Source organism: Macrobrachium rosenbergii, chromosome 43 (genome assembly GCF_040412425.1).
Source record: "Macrobrachium rosenbergii isolate ZJJX-2024 chromosome 43, ASM4041242v1, whole genome shotgun sequence".
NCBI classification, from domain to species: domain Eukaryota; kingdom Metazoa; phylum Arthropoda; class Malacostraca; order Decapoda; family Palaemonidae; genus Macrobrachium; species Macrobrachium rosenbergii.
Window position 1 is genome coordinate 42776704 of NC_089783.1, and position 20863 is coordinate 42797566.

Genomic DNA, 20863 nt, shown 5'->3' on the forward strand with positions numbered 1-20863 from the left:
TCTTTCTTACATTCTGCATGGCTATTTTGTTGTAAGTTTTGACAAAGTTAACACCCCTTAATAAAATGTGAAATATAGTGTTAATGAGTATATATAATGCATTACATATTTACCCTTGGTTTCAACTAGTATGCCCAACTGAATAAATAACATTGCCGACACACACAACGATCTGGATAAAACGCCTACCTGTGTCGTTGCATTCATTATTGTATTTTACAGCTCAAATGACCCTCCTTGAAACTTACAATATAACAACGATAAGGAACAAGGGATGAAAGAATGAGAAAGATTTTCTTATTATTGCTACTCTTGCTCTTGGTATCACATGACATCATAATACTGGTCTTCATTTAGGTTTCATCACTAACTGGGGGGCTAGATCCCTGCACTGTTAAACTGAGGTGCCAGCATACTACCTTTTGTTATTTCATCTGTGAATCCTAGTATCTCCTTAAGAATAAACATCTGAACTCATAAGAACGCAACTGTGATGGAAAAATCAAGTTAAATAATTTAAAACTGGTTATATTGTGGACATAAGCCAGCTCGTGTTAGACATCCGTAATGGATTAATGTATGATTATGACATGATACTTCCCAAGTTTGGAATGTTTTATGTGAAGCTTCCTATAAAATTACTTTATGGGAGCCTGTTTGATTAAGTTGTTGAGGTATATAACAATCAAAAATGAAAATCTGTATTTTGTAGATATAACTTTTATTCTTAAATACTTGCACCTTTGAATGAGTGAATGGTCAACACATGACATGTAACACAAATTATGCTTGGTTATGACCATCTTGAAGATTTTTAGAATTGTAATACAAATGTTCATCATCATTCATTCTTGATATTTACATCCTGTCCCATTTTGTATTATGATAGCATTTTGAAGTAATGGATTGTTACATAAAAATATATATTTTTCTATAAAATGAAAGGATCTTCAGATACTAGGACTTTAAATAACCTTTACTGAAAATTTGTTCTTGGAGAGATACAACCATTTTCTTTATATGTTCTTTATATGTAAAGTATCCTTCAGTGCAAGCTGGAATAGCTGTTGAATCTTGGTAATAAGGTAGTTAACTGATGATAAGAGAGGGTGGGGGGGGGGAAGAGAGGGGCTCCTCTCATTCCCCTTCCTCTCGCCACTTCACTCTTTCTTCAGCCACCATCTAGAGAGGACACTGCTGTTGTCTCTTCCCTATGCGCTCATTGGATTTTGGGTAAGAGTAGCCCGTCCTGGTGGGAACAGCCTCCTCAGCCTTAGCAGGCAGTCCTAGATCTTCTGTCACCACAAGGCATCTTGTATCATCTATACAGTACTTTTGTGTTCATTTTAGTGTCTGGTACAGCACTACAGTGCCAATTCAGACTTCTTCTCAGCAAATGTTAAGGACACTTTTGTTTCTCTTTACTTCTCAGCAGGTGTTAAGGACACTTTTGTTTCTCTTTAGGACAAACCTTTGTAAGGGTTTCCTTACTCTCCATGTTCACTTTCACTTTGGTTTCAAAGGCATCTTTCAAGTGCACTTCATCTGCACTGCACCATTCTCACTGAGCTTGCAGTGTCTTTAATGTAGCACATTTTTGAAACAGTTGAGTCTCAGTGGTGGATGTGTAACGACTATGTTTCAAATAAAGACGAGTAGTCTCTCATACTTTACTTCCTTATCAATGAAATTGCTCGAGTAGATTGGACTGACTGCCATCAGGTTGGCTGCATTACGCATGTCACACAGCAGAGTATTATTGTGGTTAAACTAAAATGTTATTGTCTAAGTGCTGAAAAACAAAGATGATCTGAGTATTACAGTTCCAATACTCAATGGGTAGAGACTGTAACTGAGAACTTCAGTTTTCCATTTTCTCATTCTGTTCTCAGAGTGGTGAGGGAATTAAGTTAAATCCCCAACAGAGCACTTAATTGTGTTCATTGTTCTTTTTCTCATAACTTCTTCAAGGAGTGATATACAACTGGCAGTTCCTAATTAGCTTCTGGCTGGGCAACTTCAGTCCCAAGTGACTTATGTTCTAAGTACTTCCTGCAGTTTGAGGTATTTTTCAAGACTATTCCATTGTTAGACTGTTCTTTACTGACCTTGGCGTATGATTTGGGAAGTCTCTTGGCTTAATTCCAGTCTTTAATATTCTGAGCAAGGATGGAGGGAAGCACCGCTCTGCCTTCCAGGGCAGTGCCAGTGAAGCAGCAATGCCCTTCCCCCAGGGCAGTGCCAGCAGAGCTACAGCAGTCTGCCCTCCAGGTCAGTGCCAGCAGAGTAGCACTGGTGCCCATTTTCTACAGGTGACACTCCCACTTTGCTCGCAAAGATGCTTAGCTCTGCCTGAGGGTACTACCTCCTTCCTAACTAGTGAGTCTCCATATATGAAAGGTGTAATATTTTTATTCCCATAGGAACAAATGTCAAATTTTAAAAGCAATTTGTATTTTTCCTAGGTATACAAACTGTATCCTTTCACATTCAAGGTAACCCACCTCTCTACCCTGCTTCATTTTTCCCTTCAATTTCTCATTCTGAACAGACCAATAGGACAAAGGGTAACAAAACTTGAGTGAGAATGGACATCCCCTCTCCCCCATCTCCAACTGGGTACCACCCTTGTTTAGTCAGTACATGGCTGGTCCAGTGCATACTTGGAACCAGCCAGTACATACTTGGAAAGATATCCTTTATGTGAAAGGCTACAGTTTGTACACCTAGATTACAAAGAAATTGCATAAAAAATCTGGCATTGTAGGGCCTTTCTATCTTCCAGGTATTTTCAGCCCATATGATTCTGAAAACACCATTTTTACTCTTCATTGGAGGGGTTTTCACTGCTGTGCCACTTGCTTATTGTTGTTCTAGTTTGTTGCTCAACCATTTTGTTTGAGAAACCATTGTTTATGAGTTTACAGTAATAACAATACTGTAATAATAACAATGAGGTTTGAAATTTGTTAGAATACTAACAATAGTGGTAAATCCCACTGTCCACATGCTCACAAAACATGACAAAGCCCGGTACTCTCTAACATGGTATAAATAACAAAAGTATTTACATTATCAATCATGCTAGTAGACATAAAAACTACAAAAAATATTTTACAAATGAATACACTGTACATTTAATACCCTACAGAAAAAATTCATATATCATCAGTACTGTAAGCTGTATAACTGGAAACAAATTGCACACTTATTCATGGTATTGGTCTTTCTTACCCTCTTCACTGTCAAACAATGCTTGTTTTTGAAGAGCTGATTGTACAAGGCCCATTTCAAATTTCTCTTTTGAGTAATTATATCGACAATAAGTCCTGGAAATATAAAAAATTTCACAACACTTAGGAAGAAAAATTTTAATTTTTTCAAACAATTTTTCCATACAAATCCAATAACTGAAATTGTAATTAGCCCATTTTGTGGTCCAAGATTATCCAAGACACTTCAATTTCTCTTCTAATCAAAGAAAATGTCAGTCAACTGGTGGTATTGCACATGTGGGCAAACCCCTTAGTCTCTGGTAACTGTGAATATCATTACATGTCACAAGGTCTATGAGCTGCAATAAATTAATGGCTGGAGGAGCTAGACACTCCTAAGCAACAGGGTTGCATTAAAGAATTTTTGGTTTTCAAAAAATCATACTGTATTTCTTTCTTTACAAACAAACTACAGTACTTACACTTAGCCTGAATCTCAATTTAGGTGAGAGGAATCAAGAGCTGCCTAAAAAAAAAAACTATAACTGACTAAGACTTGTAGGGTCTTAATTAATACTCATTAAGACTGATCATAAGCATAAGAACCCATGCCTCAAAAAGCTACATTTGTGAGACAGAAACCATGATACACAAAATAACACCTGAGAAATATGAACAGTACTACAGTACATATAATTCCTAAGTTACTAAGAGCGACTAAAGGAATAGAGAACAGTGTGACATACAAAAAATAATATAAGAAAATGACTGAGATTGTGTTGTAAAGAATGCCATAATGAAAAATGACAGGTGGTTAAGGTAATGAGGATGATGAATCTACAGAGCCAGACACCCCATTAAAAGCAAGGACTAACTGTCCCACTTGTACCTCAGTACCCTGAGCCGTCAGTGCACCGACAGGCATTACGTAAGGTTCTTTGTAGTGTCCGTTCGGGCCCTAGCTGAAACCCCTTTCATTACTTTAACTGTACCTACATTCATATTCTCTTTCTTCCATCCTACTTTCCACCCTCTCCTAACAATTAATTCATAGTGCAACTGCACAGTTTTCTTCCTGTTACACCTTTCAAGCCTTTTTACTGCCAATTTCCATTTCAGTGCAGAATGGCTTCATAGGTCCCAGCGCTTGGCCTTTGGCCTAAATTCTATATTCTATTCTATTCTATTCTCAGTACCCTGAGATTAAAGCTCAGAAAAGTTGTCACCACATGCCTGCCATTAAAACTCAGTATCAAGGTTAAATTTAATTAAAATATAAAGAAGTTGAAAACGTTATCTCACTGACAATTGCCTAACTTCTGCTGTTTTTACCACTGGTCATATTGCTATATGCACTTGAAATAACTTGTCTGAGCTACACCTGAATAGTGTTTCTGGTTACTTGCTTTCCGATATGCCGGTTGGACAAGAAAAGTCTGGGAGTACCTCTCCTAAGCTTGATGATAACTTTCTCTGACAAGGCAAACTCATCCTTGGAATAGTATGAGTGTAATGGAATTGCTAAGGGACAATGACTGGGGACTTGTCTTCAAAACAAAGTCAGCTGCAAAGGCCAGACCTAATGACTTTCAATCACTGGTGACCATTACCTTACTCAAGAGAGTATGAATTTACTGACTTCCCTCAAATTTACAAAAAACAGTAAAAGATCTTTTTCAGTATTAAATCTGTCAGAGAAGTCTGATCTACAAACTTATACAAAGGCTTAAGAAGGATTCCTTATGAACAAAAGGTCCCATCCTGAAGATTATAGGACCTCCTGAGGAAATTCCATTAAAGAACATTAGTCAAGTACAGTAAATGTAACTCAGACCTGCAAAATGGAACCTTAAATTTCTTATAACCAAAACCAACAATTCCCTTGCCATCTCTGAAACAAAAAAGTCAACTATCTTTAGATTAATGGCACTGATCAAATCAATATCTCTTTCAGTGCACCTATCAAAGAACTAGTTGCAATTTGGATGGTTGGGGTTGAGGTTAGAGCAAAGCAAAGTTTATGCCGTGTGCCGATATACGGCTGTACGTCCATGCTGTTGCGTCTGAACGTATGAGATGACCGACTGGTATGAACCAACTGCACATACGTGTGACAGGGCACGGTCGAGAAAGCTTGAATGAAGATCAGAGTGCCTTCTGGAAGAGCGTAGAAATTCGTTTGCTAATGTCACGGTCGTTGAACATCGAGTCAACAACAGTCCTAGGGTGGAAACAGGTTCATGGCCATGCAGAATCTCTCACGTACATCGAAGGAAAGCGCATAATTTCTTGGCTGGACGTTCTTGAACATGGGAAGACGAGTACCGAACCTGGTCATGTCCGTGGATATCTGGAATCATGGGAACTAAGTCACAAATGTGCAAGGGTCGAGGCGACAAAGCCTATGCTGGAAACACATCCCCAAACGTCCAGAATCTCTCACGTCCACTACTGCTTCTATCTTGAACCAGCTAGTGAGAATCGTCGGCTCGGAGTTCCGAAGAAAACTGAGTGCCCTGCTCAAGCCGAAAGCTCGAGACAAGCATCCTCCAAGTCTCGGGTTTCAGAAGAAACCAAAGAACTCTGAAGGAGCTACAGGACAACATCAGTTGATCCTTCTACCCGAGTGTCCATAGAAACACGGGCAAAGATACTAGTTCGGGGAATATTCCCAGAACTAGTATAGGTGATACAGGTTACCTCTTCAACTTGTGAATACGAGGCAACCGTGCTCCTGGTGCTCTGTGTAGCAGGGTCCCAGAGAGAGACCCACGACACAAAGAAATCCCAGTCCGTTGACGAGGGAGAGCACTGATAGAGGGCATTGATGACGACAGCGAAAGGATTCTCTTCTTCAACTTTTACTGCAACTGGAGGGCCCCACCACAGTACACATACATGTGAAAAACTGCAAAGAATTCCCAAAAACCCCATCTGCGATAGTGGAAGAAGGGTCACACTTCTCTTCAAAAGCAGAGTCAACTGATCGAAACTATGCTGAAGGAATCAGCTGATGACGTCATAAGAACCAGCCATGACCTAACAATTCCATCCGTGACATCACAGGAGCAGATGACCCTTACCAAAGCAGAAATTACTACAGTACGTGTAAGAGCAGGAATAATCATATATTCTAAAAAAAAAAAAAATTATAATACAAGTTTATTTTATATATACATATGACAAAAGGGCAACCAAAGTGAAGGGCACCGGACGACAAAACATCAGAAGGGAGACGAGAAGCCACAAAGCAGACGAAGTCTACATCGGAGAAGCAGTCCATATAAGATTGGTACCCCTGAATAACGACATAAACTGCACATCTGAGCATTGCCCCCACTGACCCAGGAGGGAATCAACCCTTTAAGTCTCCACGTAGAGCCCTTCTAAATTATCAGCATTAATTTGCAATCAAATCTCTATACATTTAACTTCATAAGTATTAGATATGGAAGATAAAGAATAGCCAGAAACCCCTTACCGATACACTGCAAACACATGTGCACGTATAATCTATAGGTAAGGTACCTCTGGCTTCATTCTTGTGTGGAACTTACAAAGTAACCTAGATTAAGGGGACTGAGAAGGAGGAAAGTATTAAAACAGATAGGCAGTATGAAAATTTTTGTTTTTATTCTAAAAACTGTGATTCATGACAACCCATCAATCATAATCACCCTTAATTACTATTTTGGTGGGAGAATGCAAAGGGCTTTGCTAAGTTACTGTGAGGCCCAGTGGTTTGAAGAGCACTTGGAAACAAAAAGGTCAAGAACTAAGTGTCCAAACTAACTCATAGGCTCCTTTGAGTAGGTAATTACGCTGAAAATAAAGTAATAATTTTACTTGTTACTTAACAAAAAAAAAATCAGCAATGTTAACCACTCAGATGTTACATAATGTAACTCTATAAAGGTCTATGTCTCATTAATGAAGGAGAAATGATCAAGGCTGATTTAGAAAGAAGGGAAAGGAGGACAACTGTATCACACCTGCCAACAGAAGGACGTACGACCTACTGAGATTAATGGACTCAACAAGTACATCCCATCCCCTTGGGCAGAAATTCTCTCTAAGGAGACTAAATTCTCCAAGTGCCATGGTTTACGATTGCTGAAATCCTAACATTTCTCTGAAAAGCTTACCAAAGTGAGATTTCCATGATTTCATTAAAAGCCACTCACCCATGAGGAAACCTATGTTCTTGGAGGATTTCATTTACTCAAGAAACAGGAAGAGTCTAGTGTCATCCACCCTGATTCAATACAAAGGATGAGTTTTCTCAGCACTTGTTGCATGTATTGACCAAAATGGAGCAGAGGCATTGGTTTCTAAATGGTCTGAGTAAAATGGCATCTAGCCACCATGCTGCTGGGTCTGATTGGGCAGAGCAACACTGTGGAAGCTTGTGATTCATACATGTTAAAAATATATCTATTAACACTTGGCCCCACAACTTCCAAAGATCCTTGCAAATTTCCCGGTACAGTGTAGAGGCCACTACATCAGTAATGATGTTCTTTCTAAGCACAAACCTCGGAACAATCTCTACATCACTCTGTTCTACCAAGAAAAAGATCTTGATGACCAGGTGACAGAGAATTAAAGAAGACAGAGGGCCTCCTTTGTTCCTCCTTGGTTGCTGTGTGTTACTGTGGTAACAATGTCTTTCATCATTCCAACCCCCTTGTTCAATACTCTTTCCAAGACCTGTGGCTACAATGGTGGGGAATTCAACTCAAGGAAATTGATGTGTTGCCCCTCATCCTCCTCTGACCAACATCAGGGTACCTGCTGATCTAGCAAAAACATCCCACAACTTTGGCTGTTAATGTCTAATGACAGGAATTCAAGGAACATTATCTTTGGACATTTGGTTGCTGACTTGTAATGTCTGCAAATATTCCAGTGGATCTATCAGATCTATTCTTGCTGTCACATCCAATATATGCTCATCAAAAAGGAGGGCAGTTGCTATCTTCTGATGGAACAAAGGCAAGCATATGTTAACAGTCACCTTGAGCTTTTCTGATTCTTCTCTTTATAAAGTATAAGATATGCATGGGACATTCAGATTGCAAATGATGGCTCTGTATATGACCGACAGATTTGTATCAGAAAATGTTTTATGAAATAAAAAATTATTGTTTGTTTTAAAATTTCAGTCTGTTTTATCACAAACCCATCAATCATATACAGTAATTATAAAATTGCAATTCATGAAAGAGGTCAGGAAGTAGCGATCCCCAGCTTGATTGAAAGTACTGAATGGGTCCATGAGAGCTCCTGGGAAGTACATGAGTCACAGACCAAGGCTTATGTCTGTCGCAGGGTTACTGTGAGTCACTGGGTTCCTTAAGTAATAAAAGCCGAAGGAATAAAGTAAGGTCTTATTAATGACTCACAAAAAGGAAAGGCATCAACTAACCTGGAAGGGAATGCCTTTCAAAGTGATATGTGGAATGATACAGAACAATTAAGAAAAGGCAGAACATGGAGACTCCACTGCATCTCTAAAAAGTAAAACATGTCCCTATGTAACCAAAAAGCATAATCCTATCCCTTAGTAAAACAAATCTCTTATAAAAGTTGGCAAATGTAGACTGATACTGTCAGATATGTACACTTAAGAATACTGAAATATCTGCACTTTAAAAACTATGAGTAGAAAGGGCCCTAATTTTGCAAACTGTCACTGTTACCTATCAGTTTCATCTTCTGAACACCTGCACAGACACAAAGAATACTTGTCTTACCCAGAATGAGATAGTACTCTTTAAGAACTGCTTCCTTCACTGACATATCAACAGGAAAACTGTGGAGTTGTCACCTCCAAGATGTTTTAGTCCTCAAATACTAACAGATGGCTCTAATTGCACAAAACAGATATAATTTTCATAGTCTGTGGCAGAAGACAAGAACACTGCAGTAAAATGGACAGTGTTGCACTCCTGAATGCTGGCTGTCTGCACTGTGGCAACAAAGTTCAGAGCAAGAAAACCTCACTGGTGACCAACTTCTAGCATCTGCCGAAAAAAATACAGTTCATTGACCCCCAGTGAGGACATGAGGACCAAGAGAAACACAATTGTCATAGTCAGGTCTAGATGGGAAAACTTTGAGGTCTGTAAGGCAACCCAACAAAACTTCAGAAGACAAGGTAAAGGTGCCACTTGGAAGGTTAATTAACCCTAGAAGGTTGCATCAACATTTTGAGCTTAAAGACCTACATCAGCATGGCTTTGTAGCCCTTGCTTGCAAAAACTGAGAGCTTTCTAACACCACAGGAGGAAGCCAGAAACTACAAGAAAATCCACTCCAAAGAGATGCATGATTTGGTGGTCAAGGTTTGGCCGGACTAGGCAATTGATGCAACATTCGAAAAATACCTCAACTTCTCAGACCTGACTCAATTATCTCAAGACAGAGGACATAAAGAATGTTGTGGAACTCCCTGAAAAGAATCTGCTTGAAGAGCTTCCTTCAGGATGGCAGGAACCTTTTGCCTTCTGTAAGCAACAGAAGATCCATGAACCACTGTGGCATAACAGGTCAATCAGCATCAGCATCTTGCAGCTGTACATCCTTAATACTTGTATATAATTTCATTTTGTTTATTTGGTTGATCGTAAGTTGCAGATGATATAGGTACTGTTTTCTGTTCTTATCTTGAGTGCTCAAAACTGTATATTATACTCAAAATTATCTTACTGTGTATATATATTGTAGTCCCTAAGTTGTTTTCTTCTCGTTGTGATGCCATTGCTAGTAAATATTTGCCTATTAATGGTACTGCTCTGTTTCACAATGCTACTGGTTCATGATCTTTGAGGAGATTCTTTATTTCTCCAAGGTGTAATCTGGTCTACAAAAAGTAGATTAATTAAAATAACATATACACATATAATTATAAGTGTAAAGTTCTTGGTAAACAAAAGGGGATAGATATTATCAACAGAAATAGAAAACACCAGCAATGCAAACAGTGAAATATCATGCCTTGCTGGGGAAGGGAAAAATGGAGAAAAAGGGCAAACCCTGTTACTAGAGATACATCATACAGGCAATAAACACTAACTTTCGGTACCTGCTCTCAGTGTTTCTTTACCTTTAATAAGGGACTAGGGGTCCTGAAAATGTCAATTTAAATGGGTCTTCTTTCTTTGTTAATGGCTTATCAAAAATATTATGGTTTGTCTTCAATACTCTATTCAATAACTTTGAATCATCTTTATTTCTATTAAAAGTGGAAGTCTTTCCTTCTGTTGAAAATTTTTATAAAAATATCTGCTACTGTTTTCTTCTAAGACATCTATTCAACTGAGCCTTTCAATTACAATACAGTACTATTTTCCTTCACATCAGTTATTGCTATACACTTAAAATAAAATCTCTTTAAAATATCTACATCCTCACTTCTTCAGTCCACATATCCCTTTCCTACTATCAATTCCCTCAAGGCATTATTCTATACTAAGAATGGTTTGGGTATATAAATTCACACTTTCTGACAATATAGTACTATAAAATATTACTAAAAAAAAGCATGTTCTGTTACAGAAACGAGACTAAAAGCTCTACCAAAGAGGGCTTCTTACACCTGAAATTAAATAACTTTTATATGAAAAATAAAATATACTCACCAGTATCCAAGAGTAACTACACAATAAGCCCCCACACCAACATGTGAGGCTTGTCTTGTTTTTGATGTAAGCATGAAGTAAGCAAGGCCTGACCCAATCCCTGATGAAATGCTATATAGGAAAGTGTTTCGGAAGCAGGGTATTTTGGACAAGTCACGTCCGAAGACACTCTGCAGATATAAAACATTAACATTTGAAAATTATACTCAAAATTATTATTCCAATGTTACAACTTAACATTTGAAAATTATTTCTGATTGCAGTATTTATCAAAACAAATAAAAGCAATGAAAACATAAAGCATTAGTAACAGTATAAGTACCTCAATTCTTAATTACATTAATTACATATTCCAATCCTAAAGGTGATATAGAAATTTATAGTTTGGTGAAAATCTAATCCTATATATCTAACATGTATTTGATGAAAATGGAACAACTCCTGTCCTTCAAATACACAACATTAAATCATTTTAATATGTATCCCATAAGTAAAAGTCACTTATTTAGCTCATGCTAAAACAAGTAGCACAGCATCACCCCTTGCTCATGAGGTCATATATGTCATTTGTTGCCTCTAAGCTGAAACTGATATGGAAGAAGTACTGTATGCATTTATGGAATGTAAAAGTTATTTGTGTTTATAAACTGTAAAAACATATGATTTGTAACAAAAGTTTTATAGTCTCATACAGCATGTATAACCTACACCCCATGATATATCTTAGTCACCTCCCCTACTTTTCAAGTAAACCTCAGACAAAACAGGATTAGTGGGGCTGTGAGGAGGGTTGTTCCTCTGATTGATGGATTTGTTTGAGAAAACTTTTATAAAAAATGCATTTTTTTGTGTACAAACCAAACACTGAAATCTGCTCCCTTTCCAGACACGCATGAGAGGTGAAAAAGCCAGCTCATCAACTGTACATCCAGACTGATGTCTTTCTATAAGGAGAAAATGGTCACATCAAGTGTTGTCTGACAAATCTGTCAGCTCTATGGGTCAAAAGGAAGAAAAATGACCCAGTGAAGTGATGGGTTTTTGCCAAAAAATTTGATTTTGTTTTTGCAAAATTTTGTTTTTGCATTAACATCAATATGTACTTTAAGACCTCCTGAATAACTATTTTAGTGGAAGGAGGCTTGCTACTATTCTGGCATCGACTCTAAAGGTCTTGGAGCTACCAAACTACTTGGATGATTGGTTCTGGAAGTACATATATTCTGGGGGACTTACAAAGGACTAAATAAATAGTGAACCAAAACACATACTCATCTGCAGCATAGAAGCAAGTATTTAAACTGACCTCGCTCTGCAAAAGGCTACCAAGTGCAATAATTTAATATCTGGCTTAAAGAGAGAACCTCACTCATTATGCAATGTCTAAAGGGCCAACTGCTTCTCTACCACATAAAATGGTGAATGGAATGGGATGGAATATAGAATTTAGGCCACAGGCAAGCATTTGGACCTATGAGGACATTCTGTGCTGAAAGGGAAATTGACAGTAAGAAAGTTTGAAAGGTGTAACAGGAGGAAAATGAAGAAAGTGTTAGGAGAGGGTGGATAGCAAGATGGAAAAGAGTCAATATGAATGAAGGTACAGTAAAAGGAATGACAGGTTGCAGCTAGGATTTGAAGGGACACTGCAAAGAACCTTAAGTAATGCCTACAGTGCATCGCATGAGATGCACTGATGGCACTAACCCCCTACGGGGGCATAAAATGGTAAAGAGAGATATTCTCCTATCTCAAGCTGGTGCTGCCTCCATCTAACCTTGCTAGCAGAACTTAAACTCATCCTGCTAGAGCAAGATCCCACTGGCCAGGAAATGATTCTGGCAAAGAAAAATTAATTCTGGAAACTGAAAAGTGTAACTTTCACAAAAACAGTGCTAACCTGACAAGCTGATCTACTCATAATTGAAAAAAAAAAATACCAGAAAAAAACACTCATAAAAAATGCAAGAACAATGTTTGGGGAAAAATTCCACCAGCACTGTAAGAGGAAATTTAACATATGTAAAATAACCCTGAGTAAAATAATAAAATTACAAATTTGAAAACAACTAGTAATTAAGGATGATAATGCAACTAGTAATTAAGGATACATAATGTTTCCAAAATTAAGGAAATCTACTAAACAAAATCCACTGAATTGCTAGCAGTAACACAATCCATATGATTGATAGTGCTTAATAGTAACCTAATGTACCAAGGAACTTAAACTTTCCATAAACTCACACAAACAATGAAACTTACAGCAACCTGTAAAATCTTAATAAAGATTGCACTCAACAATGAGTGACAAATTAATCAGGGGAGAGAGAAAAGCTGTGAGCTTTTGACCCAAGATATAAATAATTATCATGGATAATGAGCAAAGACAAGAGCTTACCATACACTTCACAGGGAATTAAATAACACTTTATAAATATATATTAAACAATATACATGAAAATTAAATAACACTTTATAAATATATATTAAATAATATACATGAAAAATATATATATATATATATATATTGTATATCAATTAGCAGAAACAATGTCATTAACATGAAACCATCACACTACCAAGCTAACACCTCTTGCTACTTAGACACTTCAAAAGTATGAAAAAAGAATGATCATTAAATCATTACAAAATAACAAAAATCACAAAGGAAACGCAGATCTGATTATCATAAAAAAGTAGAAAACAAAGTACTTTCAAACAAAATCTTCTGAAACTACTTCTGGTCAAGTACACCCCAGGACTATACATAAAATTAAGCAGCAGTTCACAGGTAAAATTGTCAATGTAATAAATGTTTCCACCACTGCTAAGGAAAAGGTTATAATACAAGGAAAGAAAGGAAAATGAATAAAACTGAAAATAACGCACATTGTCCTTAATCACCGGGAGCTCTTAATCAATAAACAGACAGAGGGGATAATTCACTTACCTACTCGAGACCTATGGAACTGTATAAGCACCTGCTATCCTACATGAACCACCTGGTTTTCTTCTTATTTTGTAGGTAAACTGATGTGTACAGGACTCACATGACACGTAAATAGCCTACATAAAGCACAATATACAGTAACAATAACACTATGGTACTTACTGTACTTTTTACTTCTTCCATTGTCAGGCTCAGCTTTCTTTTCACACTTCAGTGCTTCTTACTTCAGCATATATCATATGAAGTGGCTGCCTCCTTCTCCCGTTACACTGGCAGTATTTTTGAAGTATGGTGCTGCTACAAATGCATCTGCCAGTGAAGTGATCTTTGTACACTTATTCACCTTCTCCTAATCTTCCTCACCCTAAAAAAGGAATATTGCAGTAAATATTTATCAATAAAGGTATAACTAACCCTAGCATAGTAGCAAATCATATCCACTAATATTTGATCATGGCCACTGATTTTGGTGCTGTACACTCATCACTTTGGTAAGAGGATACAAAAGAAATGAATGTCTACTGTTTATTCCAGTGATAGTACAGCACTACCTGAAGATCTGTTACTTTTTATTCCAGTGATAGTACAGCACTACCTGAAGATCTGCTACTTCAAAATGGCCTTTATGTAAAATTGTGTAGAACCATGCTTCCAACTATGAGATGAATGGTTTAGAGAAAGGCATGCAAGATACATCTAATACACTTACACAATAATTAAGCTTCAAAATACCAAATCATCTTTTAACAGTCTACTTTTGTGAACCTGCCCTACATATGCATCACACATTTTTTATCTTAAGACGACATTTTTCATGAAGAAAAAGAATCCAAAAACGTTTTAAAATTAACTGTATTTTTCCTAAGTATATGGTACAAACCAGAGCCTTTTATGTCAAGATATCCTTCACTGGTTGTTAACTGGTGGTTATGGGGAGTGAGAAGGGGGAAAACCCCAAATTCACCTTACTTTATATATCACTTTTTCCTATGGCCATAAGGACGGGCAGAGTGGTAGAGGTAGTATTATTATAAAAGGCTCTGGTCTGTATAGCAATAAAAATACATCGTACTTTAGTTATTTGGTATTTGTTTCTACTTAAATACAAACCATTACCTACTTATACTGGAGATTAACTCCTTAGGTGAAAAGTCATCTCTGACAAAATGACTGGAGTAAATTCTTACAGAGAAATTACATGCTCCCGGTTGCACAAGCAATGCCTCTAACCACCTACTCAGTCCAGAAAGTGGGTTGACAGCACAATAGGGACCTGGGCATGAATGAGCTTCTGACTCAGGAAGAAGACTCCCTCAATTAAGGAAAACATTTGAAGATCCACGATATCCTCTGAAGAAAAATTCAAGCCAGTAGGCAGCTAATTCTGGCTAATACCAAGTACTGTAATGGATTCAGAATAACTCTATCTTGCCCACCTCCTTGTTAACAGGGAGGGCAGAGGAAGATGCATCTTAGGACCTACAATAAGACAGGATGCCTGAAATGTAGTGAACTGTATCTGGTCCACCTACAACAGCTACTTTGGCCTAATTGTTGCTCTGGACAAGAAACTTTTACATCCATTTGGAGATGGGTGCAACCCTTGTTGATCAGCCACTACAGGTCCCAAGGAGTGTCCATGGACTTGTGGGAAACATCCCTCACGTAGAATGAAGTAAAGGTTATCTGTCTTTGCTAGATACTTGCCCTCATTTCTTAATGTGCCATAAAGTTCTTCCAAAGGGATACAGTACTTGTTATCTCAATGACTGGCTGATCCTGATGTCTTCCAGACACAATTGCTTAAGGACAGATGTCTCTTTTGTTCATGATTGGGGTTATGACAAACTGGGAATAGTCTGATCTTCTACCCAAAATAAAAACAAAGTACCTGGACTTGTTGATCGACATTGTAGCAACACTCAAGCTCAGAAAATTATTATGCAGTTCCTGTCCAGCATCAACATTGGTTACCCACTGTTAATTCTCCAACATTCCCCATTCCTGTGAACTGGGAAGTGAAGGACAATATGACAAATTTTGGAAGTAGAGTAATTTGTATTTTTCCTAACATCCTGAGATCTTTACATAGGAATTACCTTCAGCGCGAGCTGGAGCAGGCTATTCTACACAACAAGTACCAGTGGGAGGGACGAGGGGTACCCTCACCTCCTCCCTTTGCTAATTTGCGCAACCACTTGCCTTATAGCCCAGGTATCAGAGTGAGGGGTGGCTAGAGGTGGCAGTGCATGTAAAGACCTCAGGTTTGTTCGTTAGGAAAAATACAGATTACTTCCAAAATTTGTCATCTACTGTATTCCTACACGAATACAAACTGTCAGTTACATAGGAAGGCTTACTGTTTGGTGGGAGAATCTGAGTAGACTTTGCGCAAACACTGTGCAGGTCTACATCAAAGGATGAAAGAAAGCAGTTGCATTGCCACTCTCCAACACACAAGCAAAGGCAGGGTCTAGGCTTAGATGATTCTTGGGTTTGCATGATAAGCCAAGAATATAAGGACAGATATCACAAAATATGCAAAGCACAACAAAACAAGGATGAAGTGCAGAGAGAACAGCCAGCAAACATTCAGGCAGAGGAAGGCATAGAAATGCGTCCATTCTGGATGAAGGCTATAAGGCAAGTGGCTGAGCAACTCAGCAAAGGGAGGTGGTGAGGGTACCACTCGCCCCTCCCACTGGTAGTTCAACTATTTGTGAACAACCTTGTTGTGTAGAATAGCCTGCTCCAGCTTGCGCTGAAGGTAATTCCTATGTAAAGACCAATGGTTTGTATTCGTGTAGGAATAACTTGCTTGGTTGTTAGATGACAAGACCTCGAGCCCCCCCTCCACGATGGTCTTGTTTTTTTGCTTTCATTTCCATCTCTTCAATAAAAATGTGTACTATAATATAATCTATAAAGTTCCCAAAATACTAGAAAACAATCTGCTCTTTACCTCATTATTTCCCAGTAAATGAAAAGGAACACATGGGGGATTCTGTGATGTTGCATCATTACCTGTCACACTCTGGTATCTGAAGATGTACTTCAAAGTTATCAGTAGCATTATTATTTTACTTTAAACCATTACTACAGGTTAGAGCTTTTATGTTGTGATCCCAAGTTTCCTTAACATCTATTGTCAGTCATGCTCATCTCTTTTGCAAATTTACTGCTATCAAAATTTTTACCAACAAATATTGTTACCTACTCTGATTTTATCTAAATTATTTGTTTCTGTTAACACTGTCATGGGAGTGAAGTGCCCAATCGGATTTTGTTTGTCCAAGTTCACTGAGAGTAAGGGTGGCTTACATAACCGATACATCTGTTATTTTCACTTGGAACTATGCACTGTACATGTGAAAGTGCTCAAACGTGTCTGATTCTCTTGTTATAAGTTTCATAAATTATGTGGGATTACAGAAATCAGGCATTGCTTGAAAAAACCAGCTTCAGTTTACAGTCATGGCACTTTTGGTTCAGTTGTGTTCTTGTTCTGTGGATTATTTTGGCAGCATCGCTAAATTCCATGCCAAATCTCATCCTCTCCAAACAGATGCTCTTGTTTACTTTCAGGAGTGTGTTTTACCTGATTCTTTGTAGTGTCCCAAGTGTAATTTGTCCTTAGATTATAATAAAGATGGCATCTATGGTATTGTAGTCCACAAAGATGAAGAAAAGACAGCACTGTAGTTTTTTGGCTAATTATTTCAAAGGTTCATTCTTGAAATGTTCTCACCTTCCACCATGGAATTTAACTTTGTTCGGGAACCACTTGTTATCCTGACTACTATGAAGATATCAATCCTACTGATGGTTCTGATTCAGGTTAACGGAAGTTATGGACTGTTTTCAAACTAATATCATGCACTACAGTAACAACCTGATACCCTAGGTTACATTACGCTTTGCACAGGTTAGGTCAGGTAAGGGTCTAGATAAGGACCCAGCATCTTAAGGTAAGCAAGGTGAGGGTCCAGGGGGGGTGAAGCCAGGGGAATCATTTAAGGGGGGCTGGGGGGGGAACTGCCCCTCTGTCTGTCTGTCTCACACACATTGTTTGTTTGTCTGCCTGTGTCTGTCTATCTATATGTACGTGTGTGTAAGTATGTATGTATTTTGGTACCCATTGGTGTAATTCTAAGTAGGAATGTAATTAAAAAATCTTATATTATTCTATTTTGATTTTGGTACTCAAATTATCAACATTATTACTTTTATATTATTTTATTTTCATTATGGTACTCAAATTATCATAATATAAATTCCATTACACTAGTGATGCAGTTGTTTCATAATTTTCATTAATGCTCGGCACTGCCAGCCGGTGGCACTATACAGTAATTTGATTTATAAAGTATATTGTCATTAAAATGTAAAAAAAAAGTCATGTTTTCTTTTTAAATGTGCAATCATAAATGTATGAAATTTCTTAGAAATATTAGCTTCTTGATCCTTGTCTGTCTACTAGCTACCAGTGATGATGAGACAAATAAACAGTAGTGGGAGTATATAATTTTTGTTGAAATACCTTGCTCATGTGGCTTCAAAAAGCACATAAAATAGCTCATAATCAAGAAACCCCCAGCTGATTAGGCTTGCTTCGCTCTCCAAACCGTCTTTGCCACCCCTCCAAACAAAAATCTGAAATGATGCCCTTGGTTGAAGCCTCCTCCTTCCCCTTGCTAAGTAAGGACGCAGACCCCTACGTTAAGTTAGGTATGGGGTATAGGTCTAGACCAGACGTGCTGGGTTTGGTGGAGGGGGTGAAGCCCACCCAGCCAGGTAAGGAAGCAGCCTCCTAGGTTAGTTAGGGAGGTCTCAGCCTCATATGGACGCAGCCCCTTAGGTTAGGTTAGGTTATTATGATCCCTGTTTTTTACTCATTTGTGTCTTTCCCTACTCAAAAACCTGCTTTCCCCATGTGGTCCTGCAAGATGTAGGATATAAAGGTTAGGTCCACTGCATCATTGACTACTTATCTGTGACAAATCAAATGTCAGAAACATTCAAAACACACAATAGGCTAAAACATATTAATATATTATATATTAAAATCTGAAAAGCAAAATGGTTTGGTAGAACTATAGGGTTGCTCTGCATCAGGTATTGCCTTGGAAACTGACTTTTCCTACAGTATTTTGGTTGCTTATTAAAAATTTACTGTTAGTTTTGGCAGTTGACTGTAATTAACATCAGAACTTATGTTTTTGTATGCTGGCCATCCTGGAATGCTATCATGCATACACAGTGTTATAGGAGAGCTTTTGGTAAAATGTGGAGTTTCCTTCACTGGGGGGCGGTAACACAGCCGCTAAGTTAGGTTAGAGTATGTTAGATTAGTATGGTTCCTTTTATAATTGGTTTCCTTAGCCAATCCCTTCTTGAACATATGGCTCCCTAATGACTTGCACATGCACAGAACCATTCCATAACAACAACATGGCAGTCCAGTCTTCCTCCCAACGATTTCCCCCACCCAAAACCCCATGTTCCCAAAGGGTCCCCAACCTTGTTGGGTAGGTATGAGAGTAATAATAATGGACTGACAATAAACAACACCAACTCCTTCATAAGCAACACTAAAAGAATAGGAAAAATCAATTTCCACGATAATAGTCTGTGCAGAGTTACCCTGTAGTTTTACCAATGGTTTCATGTACAAATTTTTGTATGTCTGTTTGCAATCTATACTTCAAGTATGTTCTGAAAATGACAGTTAGGCCTACGTAAAACCCTGTTTTACATTTTTCAAAAGTAAAACAGGGTTTGCTGATTAATTTTATGAGTGATTTTGAATAATTTAACACACAGGCTACTGTATTTCCATCAGAGACAATGAGTTAACCAATTACAGACACATGCAAGTTTAACATTAAAGGGAGACCACAGTGAACCAAAGCCTTAGGTCTAGGTCTGGGTAAGCTTGAGTAATATGAAAATATCATTAAATTAGTTTGATTTTACTGTTAGGATGTCTGATGTTGGCTGGGCTCTAGAACGGTTTAACCTAGGAGTAAAATGCAAACGAATTTCTTGCGATTTCCACAGGCCGCAGTCGGCTTAAAAATAAATTATTTCAAAAGTGGAACATTCTATCCTAACCTTCCTTTAACATATCCTATCGGGAGCGGGATATGTCTTAGAACCAGCATAGCAGAACGATGTGTGCAAAACTGTGCTAATTTTGTACCGTTACCCTTAAGGTTGTTCAGTGGCGTTAGGCTACGTGAGTGAGTTGGTCAAAATCAAACCAAACACTCGGAAAAAATCTTTTGACATTCGTATTTGAACAGCCCAGGATTTGAGTTATGGGTCATACTTACAAACTTTCCATATAATGCTCTATGGTAATTCTAGAGTGTACCTTCCTTTGGGCCTAGGAACTAATACAGACAAAATACGTGATTTACACAACCGAAGATTTTCATTAGTAGTAGTGGTAGGTGGGATTTCCATTTGAAACGGCTCCCTTCCGCGTTTTATTCCTCCTTTGTTTTTGTTTGTTTAAGTTTTTTGTTTCTGTAAATCCATAATTCTTTTATAAATTCTTTCCTGTTTTCAATTTCCCCATTCAGCAGATCTTTAAATAAAAGTATATTAGCTATCAATTCCTCTTTATTTGCATGATATGGCTGCTGCACAAAACACTATCTATTTCTAATCGCATTATATGCTGGGTAAGAAATGTTCTAAGTTTCCATTTTTTTCCTCACAGCACAAACATTTTGTATCTTCCCCTTTTAGCCTGTTCCTATCATTTAATTTTAGTGTGCCTAGTCTAGCCCTACTGATCAGCATTGTTTTTTCTGGTGTTATCATGCCAGGTTTCTTGTGTGTGTGTGTGTGTGTGTGTTTTTTTTTTTTTTTTTTTTTTGTATTTTCCGCAGATTCTTAATGTTGTCTTATTCATTTCTCTCTCCCATGCTTTTTTGTCCCAGTTCTTTATTATTTCTTTTAGCTGCTTACCTTTTAAGCGATTCAATTTTACTCAAGTTTATGTTTAATTCTTTCATACACTCTTTTACTTGCAGAATCCACTGGGT

At 37.8% G+C, this 20863-nt stretch overlaps 1 protein-coding gene across 1 annotated transcript; it reads right to left on the reverse strand.

Annotated features, from left to right (window-relative positions):
• Positions 1-704: 704 nt before the first annotated feature.
• Positions 705-20290, reverse strand: l(3)87Df (lethal (3) 87Df). Its single transcript, XM_067087058.1, has 4 exons — positions 20144-20290; positions 13971-14172; positions 10859-11028; positions 705-3329 (listed from the first exon to the last, which is right to left on the reverse strand). The coding sequence occupies exons 2-4, from the start codon at positions 13989-13991 to the stop codon at positions 3209-3211; spliced, it is 312 nt and encodes a 103-aa protein (XP_066943159.1). The 5' UTR covers positions 13992-14172; positions 20144-20290; the 3' UTR covers positions 705-3208.
• Positions 20291-20863: the final 573 nt, after the last annotated feature.